The sequence below is a fragment of the Podarcis filfolensis genome, assembly GCF_964270895.1.
Source record: "Podarcis filfolensis genome assembly, chromosome: 18".
NCBI lineage: Eukaryota > Metazoa > Chordata > Lepidosauria > Squamata > Lacertidae > Podarcis > Podarcis filfolensis.
Window position 1 is genome coordinate 2,956,460 of NC_139622.1, and position 12,292 is coordinate 2,968,751.

General features: G+C 45.6%; 1 protein-coding gene across 5 annotated transcripts in view; it reads left to right on the forward strand.

The window, feature by feature from the left end:
• Positions 1-12,292, forward strand: part of MUC16 (mucin 16, cell surface associated) — a 60,389-nt gene that overhangs the window by 10,073 nt on the left and 38,024 nt on the right. For 2 of the 5 annotated variants that reach the window (XM_083594310.1, XM_083594311.1), the window contains exons 18-34: positions 1,817-1,989; positions 2,501-2,527; positions 2,814-2,968; positions 3,065-3,132; positions 3,260-3,432; positions 3,756-3,782; positions 4,002-4,150; positions 4,236-4,303; positions 4,436-4,608; positions 5,807-5,833; positions 6,180-6,334; positions 6,431-6,498; positions 6,632-6,804; positions 7,269-7,295; positions 7,515-7,663; positions 7,749-7,816; positions 7,949-8,121. In XM_083594310.1, the coding sequence (XP_083450436.1) occupies positions 1,817-1,989; positions 2,501-2,527; positions 2,814-2,968; positions 3,065-3,132; positions 3,260-3,432; positions 3,756-3,782; positions 4,002-4,150; positions 4,236-4,303; positions 4,436-4,608; positions 5,807-5,833; positions 6,180-6,334; positions 6,431-6,498; positions 6,632-6,804; positions 7,269-7,295; positions 7,515-7,663; positions 7,749-7,816; positions 7,949-8,121 (1,853 nt within the window). Of the gene's footprint in view, positions 1-1,816; positions 1,990-2,500; positions 2,528-2,813; positions 2,969-3,064; positions 3,133-3,259; positions 3,433-3,755; positions 3,783-4,001; positions 4,151-4,235; positions 4,304-4,435; positions 4,609-5,806; positions 5,834-6,179; positions 6,335-6,430; positions 6,499-6,631; positions 6,805-7,268; positions 7,296-7,514; positions 7,664-7,748; positions 7,817-7,948; positions 8,122-8,436; positions 8,464-8,650; positions 8,806-8,901; positions 8,970-9,102; positions 9,276-10,023; positions 10,051-10,243; positions 10,393-10,477; positions 10,546-10,677; positions 10,851-11,850; positions 12,024-12,292 lie in introns of all 5 variants that reach the window. The other 3 variants (XM_083594307.1, XM_083594308.1, XM_083594309.1) reach the window with 3 other exon arrangements.

Here is a 12,292-nt window from a genome sequence, read left to right on the forward strand (position 1 = left end):
CACCAAAGGTGGTAAAAGGTACCTTCAGTTTCCTTACATTTCCAACATTTGTTATTGGGCGTATGGTAGATTTTTGCCAGCTTGACTGGGGTCATGTACCACCTATAGATCATTTTCATAATGTTCTCTCTTAAGGCATTACATGCCGTGAACTTTATACCGGTGGTCCATAACTGTTCCCAGTCAGCAAACATAATATCATGTCCAATGTCTTGTGCCCATTTAATCATAGCTGATTTAACCGTCTCATCCTGTGTATTCCATTTCAACAGCAAGTTATACATTCTTGACAGATTCTTAGTATTGGGTTCCAATAGCTCTGTTTCTAATTTTGACCTCTCCACCTGGAAGCCAATTTTCCTGTCCAGTTTGAAAACTTCATTTATCTGATAGTAATGAAGCCAATCTCTTACTTTTGACTTCAATTTCTCATAGCTCTGCAATTTCACTTTTCCCTCCTCATGTTCTATAATTTCCCAATATTTTGGCCATTTGGGTTCCATATTAAGTTTTTTCACTTCCTTAGCTTCCATTGGTGACAGCCACCTGGGGGTTTTGTTTTCCAGCAAATCTTTATACCGAATCCAAACATTATATAATGCTTTCCTAACAATATGGTTTTTGAAACCTTGATGAATTTTAACCTTGTCATACCATATATATGCATGCCAGCCAAATCTGTTATTGAACCCTTCCAAATCCAAAATGTCTGTGTTTTCAAGAAGCAGCCAACTTTTCAGCCAGCAAAAAGCCGCTGATTCATAATACAACTTTAAGTCCGGCAGGGCAAACCCCCCTCTTTCTTTTGCATCAGTTAATATTTTAAATTTTATTCTGGGCTTTTTGCCCTGCCAGACAAATCTAGATATATCTTTTTGCCACCTCTTGAAACAATCCATTTTGTCCAAAATCTGCAATGTTTGAAACAAAAACAACATTCTCGGCAAAACATTCATCTTAATAACAGCGATTCGGCCTAACAAGGAAAGTCTCAAATTTGACCATACTTCTAAATCTTTCTTAACTTCTGACCAACATTTCTCATAATTATCTTTGAATAAATTCACATTCTTAGATGTCAAATTAATCCCCAGGTATTTCACCTTCTTTGCTACCATTAAACCAGTTTCACTCTGAAACCTCTCTCTTTCAACCACTGTTAGATTTTTATCCAATACTTTCGTTTTCTGTTTGTTCAACTTAAATCCTGCTACTTGACCAAATACTTGTATTAGCTCTAAAACTCTTCTCGTACTAGTGTCTGGCTCTTGTAAAGTTAATACTAGATCATCTGCAAACGCTCTCAGTTTATATTGTTTAGCTCCGACCTGAATCCCTTTAACCAGCTGGTCCCCTCTGATCATGTTTAATAAGACCTCCAAGACAGATATAAAGAGTAATGGGGATACTGGGCACCCCTGTCGTGTCCCTTTTTCAATAGCAAATTCTTCTGTTACTACATTATTTACAATCAGTTTTGCTTTTTGTTCAGAATAAATTGCACCTATACCATTCTCAAAACCTTGGCCTACCCCCATCCCTTGGAGATTTTTTTTCATAAAACTCCAAGAAATATTGTCAAAGGCTTTCTCCGCATCCACAAATATTAATACTGCCTTAGTATTAATATTAACTTCCAGCAACTCCATAATATCTATTATGTTTCTCACATTGTCTGACAAATGTCTTCCTGGAAGAAAGCCCGCTTGGTCTTTATGAATCTCCCCCACCAAAACTCTTTTCAATCTTCAATTTTTGCAGACATTTTGGCATCCTTTCTACCCTTAATGATCTCCCTCTCTCTTTGTCCTCCCAGACCAGTGAAGAACGGGGATGAAACTGGAATGGACGCCGTCTGCACTTACCGCAATGACTCCACCAGCCCCGCCTTTGACCGAGTGAAGGTGTACCATGAGATCGTCAACCAGACGGACAACTTCAGCAAGATGGGGCCCTATGAGATGGAAAGATACAGCCTCTACGTCAATGGTAAACAAGTTGTGGAGCCCTTGAAGTGCATAGATTCTATATGTGTGTGTGTGTGTGTGTGTGTGTGTGTGTGTGTGTGTGAGAGAGAGAGAGAGAGAGAGAGAGAGAGTTTTGTGCAGTACCCTCAAACCCAGCCTTCATCTGAGCCAATGTTTACAGAGATTTTAGGATCCCTGCTTGTGAACTGAATGCTGGGGTATATTCATGTGATTTTGTTCCTGCTTGAGTTGCTGTGCCAATCTGGGTGCAGGGATGACGTTATAGAGGTTTGTGTCCTCTGCCCAGGAGGCCTCCCCATGTCATGAAAGTGTCCAAAGCTGATTGAGGTGATTGTCATGTGATGGACATGATTGTGTCATATACATGTGAGATGCTTCTCAGTTCCTCAGCTTGGTGCATCTTCTGAATACACGAGGACGTAACAATTCTCCTGCCCCAGAAAAGAACCTCCTCATTTTAAATATCAATATATTGAGAGCTTCTCAAATGACCATCTCTTACTTTTCTGTAGGTTATCATGAAGACCCTCCTGAAACAAGTAAGTAGAACCACATCGAAATTGTAACACAACACACTCCCAGTTTATCTTGTCCTTTTCTAGGTTACAATGAAGCCCCTCTTGAAGCAAGAAAGTACCACCTAAGTATTTTTAAGTAGAGTCTCTTACAACATAGTCAGGGATGAGACTCATGATGTTAAAGCATTTGGTAATGCATCAGTGAACCGTGTGTCAATATGAGCACCCTTTAATGGATAGGGTATAATTATTGTATAATGCTATAAATCTCTTGACCCTAGTACGTATCTTTCTTCTCCTGTTCCAGCCACTTTGCCAGCACCAACACAATCACAAACCCCAACCCCAACACTTGAACGCTTCACCATCAATTGTACCGTAACCAACCTCAGGTATAAGCCAGAAATGGGAACTCCCAACTCGAAGGCCTTCAACGCTACAGAGAAAGTGCTCACGATGCTGGTGAGTCTGATTTTGAGGCGCTTGTGAGAATGGCATGCAATGAGGTGTGAGTGAGCTTGTTGATTTCACCAATTAAGTGTTTCTTTTCTTCTTCAGTTTGGAAGAATTCTCCGCAACAGCAGCATTGGCCCGGCGTACCTGGGATGCGAAGTGACTCAGCTCAGGTAAGCCTTCCTCAAATGTGGAAACATGTATCCTCTGGACATTACTCACTCCGGCAACAGTGACTTCATCCCTCCTCTGTTGTTCACCTTTTTGGTCTGTCCTGAAATTCTTTCTCTCTCCTCCCAGACCGGTGAGCAATGGGGAGGAAACCGGAATGGATGCCGTCTGCACTTACCGCAATGACTCCACCACGCCTGCCTTTGACCGGGTGAAGGTGTACCATGAGATTGTAAACCAGACCAGTGGCTTCACCAAGATGGGTCCCTACAACATGGAAAGATACAGCCTCTACGTCAACGGTAGCCAAGAGATTCTTAGTCACTTCATGTGCATAGATTAATTGTCTGTGGTTTGTGTAATGGAATAGAATAGACTGTCCTCTGAGCTCAGTTTCTTGTTGTGTCCATGATTTCCTGAGAGATGAGGCTCCTCAATCCCGAACTGAGGATGTCATCTTTCATAGGCAGAAGGAAATTTGGGAGTGGGGCATGGAGAGGGGGGAGCCTCCCCTGAGGAGGATTATACTCAGTGGAAGTATGAATTGAACCTTTTTCAAGTGTCTACAACTGAAATACCACTGTCTTGGTCCAATCACAAACCAGCCTGTCTTCCTTTGTCCTAGGTTATCATGAGGTCCCAGCTGAATCAAGTAAGTTTACTTTTAAAAATCCTACATCTTAAAGCCCTTCATGGCCCTTTCACCAAACTCAAGGAAAGGAGTTATAGGAAGGCAGTAGTGTTGGCTGTTTGTCAATGGAAGAGCATCTGTGTGAACACATATAAACTGATTGGTTGTTACTTTGGTCAGTCACACCATGCAGTGAGCCACTAGCCTCTCCTGATCCATTTATTTCATTTCCTGCGGTAGCCCCTCCACCAGCCCTGACACCAACCCCAGCCCTGGCAGTTGAACCCTTCACCGTCAACTGGACCGTAACCAACCTCAGGTACAACCCAGAAATGGGGACGCCCAAGTCAAAGGCCTTCAACGCTACAGAGAAAGCTCTCACCACACTGGTAAGTCCAATTCCTGCCCACTTGTGAGAATAGCTTGCCATGATCCTGTTGGTTTGATGTACTCAATGCCTCCTTTATTTTTCAGCTGGGAAGAATTCTCCGCAACAGCAGCATTGGCCCAGCGTATGTGGGATGCAAAGTGACTCAGCTCAGGTGAGCCATCCCCAAACACGGGAACCTTTTAGCTCTGATCATCCCTTGAACAGACACAAATGATCCTGTCTCGCCCAGCCATTCCAACTGCTCATAATTCGGCTCAACCTGTCTCTCTCTCTTTCCTCCCAGACCTGTGAGTGATGGGGATGAAACCGGAATGGACGCCGTCTGCACTTACCGCAACGACTCCACCACCCCCGCCTTTGACCGGGTGAAGGTGTACCACGAGATCGTCAACCAGACCAGCGGTTTCACCAAGATGGGTCCCTACAGCATGGAAAGATACAGCCTCTACGTCAATGGTAACCAGCTGTTTCCTAACCATCTCGTGTGCATGCCTTATCTCTGTGTGGGGTTTGTGTCATAGTATAGAAATAGACTGTCTTCTGAGCTCGGTGTTCTTGTTGTGTCCATGATTTCCTGAGAGATGAGGCCTCTCACTCCATCATCACCATCATTATCATTTTTAATTTGTGTACCGTCTTTCTATGTTACAATACTCAGGGCGGTTTACAAGCTGAAGAAACAAAAATTGTACATCTTATAACAATCTAATGCAATGCAAAAATGTGATAATAAAGATAACTTTAAAATAGGCAGCCTACATCAAAAAAGTAACATTCAACAATCATTAGAATAGTATAAAATAATAATATCAATGTCATGTGGCTGTAGCGGTTGCTCGAGAGTAACCAGGCAGGACTCCGACCTGTGTTTTACAGGCTTTCTTTTTGTGCAAACTATTTACAGCGAAGAGCCCCAAAGCTCATGTCTGGCTCAATCGCTAGCAGAATCCGGGAGTGGTCTTTTTTTGGACCTCCCCAACATAAGAGTCTCGTTACCCCCAACCGTCTCCTCCTCTCGCTGCGCCCCAAACTACTGCGCAGAATGGGTGGTGGCAAGGGCGTGTTTCCCTCCAGACCAGCTTGCCCAGAAGCAGTGTTAAGGCTCCTGCCAGCATCCTCTGGTCCTTGCCTCTCTTCCCCACTGGAGGTGGGGCTTTCCTCCTCCCTGGTAGAGGAACTGAGCTGCATCGCAAGATTTTCAGAGGCTCCCTGTAACACAACTGCCCTTCTATTTCTCGCCTCTGAGCCAATGGCAGTTCCCTGTCAATCAACATATAAAAGTTAAACAGAAATCCACTCAACAGTTATAATAAATAATATCTAAACTATAATCAATAAAACAACAGCAAGCCACAGTGCATAAAACAATACAATACACATTGAGAAGCAAAGACTAGAGGGTAGAGCAAGGCAGGCAGAAGGAGGCCTTGCCTGATGGAGTCTCTCCCCTCACAGTTCTTCCTTCAGGAACAGCTCCCTTATGAGGGGATTTCATGGTTCATAGGTGGAAAGAGGGGGGAATGGAGAGGGGGGAGCCTCCCCTGAGGAGTATTACACTCAGTGGAAGTCTGGATTGAACCCTTTTCAAGCGTCTGCAACTGAAACACCGCTGTCTTGGTCCATTCATAAACCAGCATGTCTTTCTTTGTCCTAGGTTATAATGAAGTTCCTGTTGCATCAAGTAAGTACCATATCATAATCCTTAAACTGTGTGAGTATGTTGTAGAAATTTTTCCACATTTATTATGGTATTTATGTGATACACAAATGACATGAGAATATGTGCTATACATGTTTGTATAACATTATTATTGTTTATAAAACCCAATAAAATAAAAATATAAGAAACTGTGCTCCTCATGACAAACTCAAGGGAACGACTAAAATGAGTGTGTCAGCAATGGCCGTGCCTCAGTGGAAGAGCATAAATTCTAACATGCTTTTGTTGATTGTTTTGCTGTGTGTCACAGTCCCATCACACAATGTACCTCTCAACGCTGCCATGTGTCCTTCTCTTCCACTTGCAGCCACTCTGCCAACGCCAACACAAACGCCGACCCCAACCCCAACACTTGAACACTTCACCCTCAACTGTACCGTAACCAACCTCAGATACAAGCCAGAAATGGGAACTCCCAACTCAAAGGCCTTCAACGCTACGGAGAAAGCACTCACCATGCTGGTATGTCTGATTCCCATCTACTTGTGAGACTGGCATGGGATGTGTTGTGGGTGAGCCTGATGATTTCACCAATTCAATGTTTCCTTCCTTCTTCAGTTTGGAAGAATTCTCCGCAAGAGCAGCATTGGCCCAGCGTATCTGGGATGTGAAGTGACTCAGCTCAGGTAAGCCTTCCTCAAGTGCGGAAACGCATATCCTCTGGTCCTTTCTCACTCTGGCAAGAGTGACTTCCTCCCTCCTCTGTTTTCCACCTTTGTGGTCAGTCCTGCATCCCAAATTCTCTCTCTCTTTCCCCAGACCGGTGAGAGACGGGGATGAAACCGGAATGGACGCCGTCTGCACTTACCGCAACGACTCCACTGCGCCCGCCTTTGACCGGGTGAAGGTGTACCATGAGATCGTCAACCAGACCAGTGGTTTCACCAAGATGGGTCCCTACAGCATGGAAAGATACAGCCTCTACGTCAACGGTAGCCTAGTGTTTCTTGATGATTTCATGTACATAGATTACCTCTCTGTGTGGTTTGTGTCGTAGTTACAGTGCAGGTGTCCTGAGGGTACCGTCTGCTCATCAGGTTTACTGTTTTCAGAGAGATGAGGGCTCCATCTCCAGAATGACATGTTTTCAAATGGGCTGAAGGAAGCTGAATTGGCTCCAGAGATAGATAGTGGAAGAGGTCATAACAACTGAGAAGGACGCCTCCTTCTTCCTCCTGCCCCTATTACTTCACCACATAGCCCATGTTCAAGAAGCTTTTCTAATCCCCACAGAGCTGGTTGGGAGTTAGGTAGATTGGAGGCCCACCCCACCCTGCTCAGAGCAGTACACTAGGCAAGGGAATTCTGGATGCAACCAGTTATTTTTTTTGCCAGAATCCCCATCTGAAACACCACTGTTTTGCTGCATTAACATGTGTTTCTTCTTTTTCCCCAGGTTATCATGAAGTCCCAGTTGAACCAAGTAAGTTTGCTTTAAAAGCTCCAACTTCTAAAAACCCTTCATGGCCCTTTCACCAAACTCAAGGAAAGGAGTTATAGGAAGGCAATAGTGTTGGCCATATGTCAATGGAACATCATCAGTGTGAACACATATAAATTGATTGGTTGTTACTTTGGTCAGTCACACCATGCAGTGAGCCGCTAGCCTCTCCTGATCCATTTATTTCATTTCCTGTGCTAGCCCCTCCGCCAGCCCTGACACCAACCCCAGCCCTGGCAGTTGAACCCTTCACCGTCAACTGGACCGTAACCAACCTCAAGTACAACCCAGAAATGGGGACGCCCAATTCAAAGGCCTTCAACGCTACAGAGAAAGCTCTCACCACACTGGTAAGTCCAATTCCTGCCCACTTGTGAGAATAGCTTGCCATGATCCTATCGGTTTGATGTACTCAATGCCTCCTTCATTTTTCAGCTGGGAAGAATTCTCCGCAACAGCAGCATTGGCCCAGCGTATGTGGGATGCAAAGTGACTCAGCTCAGGTCAGCTATCCTCAAACATGGGAACCTTTCAGCTCTGATCATCCCTTGAACAGACACAAATGATCCTGTCACGACCAACCGTTCCAACTGCTCATAATTCGGCTCAACCTGTCTCTCTCTCTTTCCTCCCAGACCTGTGAGTGATGGAGATGAAACCGGAATGGACGCCGTCTGCACTTACCGCAACGACTCCACCACGCCTGCCTTTGACAGGGTGAAGGTGTACCACGAGATCGTCAACCAGACCAGCGGATTCACCAAGATGGGTCCCTACAGCATGGAAAGATACAGCCTCTACGTCAACGGTAGCCTAGTGTTTCTTAAAGATTTCATGTACATGCCTTATCTCTGTGTGGGGTTTCTGTCATAGTACCGAAATAGACTGAGCTCAGTTTTCTTGTTGTGTCCATGATTTCCTGAGAGATGAGGTTTCTCACTCCAGAACTGAGAGCTCTCTAAACAGGGGTTTCATGTTTCATTGATGGAAAGAGGGGGGGGAGCCTCCCCTAAGGAGGATTATGCTCAAGAGGAAGTCTGGATTGAACCCTTTTCAAGTGTCCACAACTGAAACACCGCTGTCTTGGTCCATTCAAAAACCAGCATGTCTTTCTTTGTCCTAGGTTATAATGAGGTTCCTGTTGCATCAAGTAAGTACCGTATCATTTTCCTTAAATTGTGCTCCTCATGACAAACTCAAGGGAAGCAGTTATATGAAGGTGTCAGCAAGGGCCGTGCCTCAGTGGAAGAGCATAAATTTTAACATGCTTTTGTTGACTGCTTTGCTGTGTGTCACAATCCCATCACACAATGTACCTCCTATGCTTCCACTTGCAGCCACTCTGCCAACGCCAACACAAACCCCAACCCCAACCCCAACACTTGAACACTTCACCCTCAACTGTACCGTAACCAACCTCAGATACAAGCCAGAAATGGGAACTCCCAACTCAAAGACCTTCAACGCTACGGAGAAAGCACTCACCATGCTGGTGAGTCTGATTCCCATCTACTTGTGAGACTGGCATGGGATGTGTTGTGGGTGATCCTGATGATTTCACCAATTCAATATTTCCTTCCTTCTTCAGTTTGGTAGAATTCTCCGCCAGAGCAGCATTGGCCCAGCGTATCTGGGATGTGAAGTGACTCAGCTCAGGTAAGCCTTCCTCAAGTGCGGAAACATATATCCTCTGGACATTACTCACTCTGGCAAGAGTGACTTCCTCCCTCCTCTGTTTTCCATCTTTGTGGTCAGTCCTGCATCCCAAATTCTCTCTCTCTTTCCCCAGACCGGTGAGAGACGGGGATGAAACCGGAATGGACGCCGTCTGCACTTACCGCAACGACTCCACCGCGCCCGCCTTTGACCGAGTGAAGGTGTACCATGAGATCGTCAACCAGACCAGCGGTTTCACCAAGATGGGTCCCTACAGCATGGAAAGATACAGCCTCTACGTCAATGGTAGCCTAGTGTTTCTTGATGATTTCATGTACATAGACTACCTCTCTGTGTGGTTTGTGTCGTAGTTACAGTGCAGGTGTCCTGAGGGTACCGTCTCCTCATCAGGTCTAATGTTTTCAGAGAGATGAGGGCTCCATCTCCTGAATGACATGCTTTCAAATGGGGGATTTCAAACTCTATGAGTTGAAGGAAGGTGAATTGGCTGCAGAGATAGATTGTGGAAGAGGCCATCAACATCTGAGAAGGACGCCTCCTTCTTGCTCCTGCCCCTATTACTGCACCACGTAGCCCATGTTCAAGAAGCTTTCCCAATCCCCACAGAGCTGGTTGAGAGGGAGATAGATTGGAGACCCACCCACCCCGCTCTGAGCAGTACACCACACAAGGGAATTCTGGATGCAACCAGTTACCATATTTTCCGCTCTGTAAGACGCACCAGACCACAAGACGCACCTAGTTTTTGGAGGAGGAAAACAAGAAAAAAATAATCTTGAATCTCAGAAGCCAGAACAGCAAGAGGGATTGCTGCGCAGTGAAAGCAGCAATCCCTCTTGCTGTTCTGGCTTCTGGGATAGCTGCGCAGCCTGCATTCGCTCCATAAGACGCACACACATTTCCCCTTACTTTTTAGGAGGGAAAAAGTGAGTCTTATAGAGCAAAAAATGCGGTATTTTTTTGCCGGGAATCTCCATCTGAAACACCACTGTTTTGCCTCATTTATAAACCTGTGTTTCTTCTTTTTCCCCAGGTTATCATGAAGTCCCAGTTGAACCAAGTAAGTTTGCTTTAAAAGTTCCAACTTCTAAAAACTCTTCATGGCCCTTTCACCAAACTCAAGGAAAAGAGTTATAGGAAGGCAATAGTGTTGGCCAAACACATTTAAATTGATTGGTTGTTATTTTGGTCAGTCACACCAAGCAGTGAGCCGCTAGCCTCTCCTGATCCATTTATTTCATTTCCTGTGCTAGCCCCTCCGCCAGCCCTGACACCAACCCCAGCCCTGGCAGTTGAACCCTTCACCGTCAACTGGACTGTAACCAACCTCAAGTACAACCCAGAAATGGGGACGCCCAATTCAAAGGCCTTCAACGCTACAGAGAAAGCTCTCACCACACTGGTAAGTCCAATTCCTGCCCACTTGTGAGAATGGCTTGCCATGATCCTATTGGTTTGATGTACTCAATGCCTCCTTCATTTTTCAGCTGGGAAGAATTCTCCGCAACAGCAGCATTGGCCCAGCGTATGTGGGATGCAAAGTGACTCAGCTCAGGTGAGCCATCCCCAAACACGGGAACCTTTCAACTCTGATCATCCCTTGAACAGACACAAATGATCCTGTCTCGCCCAACTGTTCCAACTGCTCATAATTTGGCTCAACCTCTCTCTCTCTCTTTCCTCCCAGACTTGTGAGTGATGGGGATGAAACCGGAATGGATGCCGTCTGCACTTACCGCAATGACTCCACCACGCCCGCCTTTGACCGGGTGAAGGTGTACCACGAGATCGTCAACCACACCAGCGGTTTCACCAAGATGGGTCCCTACAGCATGGAAAGATACAGCCTCTACGTCAATGGTAACCAGCTGTTTCCTGATCATCTCGTGTGCATGCCTTATGTGGGGTTTGTGTCATAGTATAGAAATAGAGTGTCTTCTGAGCTCGGTGTTCTTGTTGTGTCCATGATTTCCTGAGAGATGAGGCCTCTCACTCCAGAACTGAGAGCTCTCTAAACAGGGATTTCATGTTTCATAGGCTGAAAGACAGGGGAATGGAGGGGGGGGAGCCTCCCCTGAGGAGGATTACACTCAGTGGAAGACTAGATTGAACCCTTTTCAAGTGTCTACAACTGAAACACCGCTGTCTTGGTCCATTCATAAACAAGCATGTCTTTCTTTGTCCTAGGTTACAGAGAAGTTCCTGCTGCATCAAGTAAGTACCATATCATTATCCATAAACTGTGCTCATGACAAACTCAAGGGAACGACTAAAATGAGGGTGTCAGTAATGGCTGTGCCTCAGTGGAAGAGCATAAATTTTAACATGCTTTTGTTGATTGCTTTGCTGTGTGTCACAATCCCATCACACGATGTACCTCTGAGCACTGCCATGTGTCCTATTCTTCCACTTGCAGCCACTTTGCCAGCGCCAACCCCAACCCCAACCCCAACACTTGAACACTTCACCCTCAACTGTACCGTAACCAACCTCAGATACAAGCCAGAAATGGGAACTCCCAACTCAAAGACCTTCAACGCTACGGAGAAAGCACTCACCATGCTGGTATGTCTGATTCCCATCTACTTGTGAGACTGGCATGGGATGTGTTGTGGGTGAGCCTGATGATTTCACCAATTCAATGTTTCCTTCCTTCTTCAGTTTGGAAGAATTCTCCGCCAGAGCAGCATTGGCCCAGCGTATCTGGGATGTGAAGTGACTCAGCTCAGGTAAGCCTTCCTCAAGTGCGGAAACGCATATCCTCTGGTCCTTTCTCACTCTGGCAAGAGTGACTTCCTCCCTCCTCTGTTTTCCACCTTTGTGGTCAGTCCTGCATCCCAAATTATTTCTCTTTTCCCAGACCTGTGAGTGATGGGGATGAAACCGGAATGGATGGCGTCTGCACTTACCGCAACGACTCCACCACGCCCGCCTTTGACCGGGTGAAGGTGTACCACGAGATCGTCAACCAGACCAGTGGTTTCACCAAGATGGGTCCCTACAGCATGGAAAGATACAGCCTCTATGTCAACGGTAGCCTAGTGTTGGTTTTTAAAGATGATTTAGTAGTGGGGGGGTGGACATGTCTGTATTATTCTAATGCTTCTGAATGGTTGTTGTTGCTGTACACTTTGGAGTAAGGGATGGCAAGTTAGGAAGTTTGGGAAACTTTGTGCATCAGGTTGTTCCTTCACATTCAGGGAGGAATAACCAGGTTCAGAAAAGAGAATTGGGGAGGCACCTGGCTTGACAGGATGTGAAAAAAGTCTAGGTGTCTTAGTAAACAACAAGCTTAACATGTA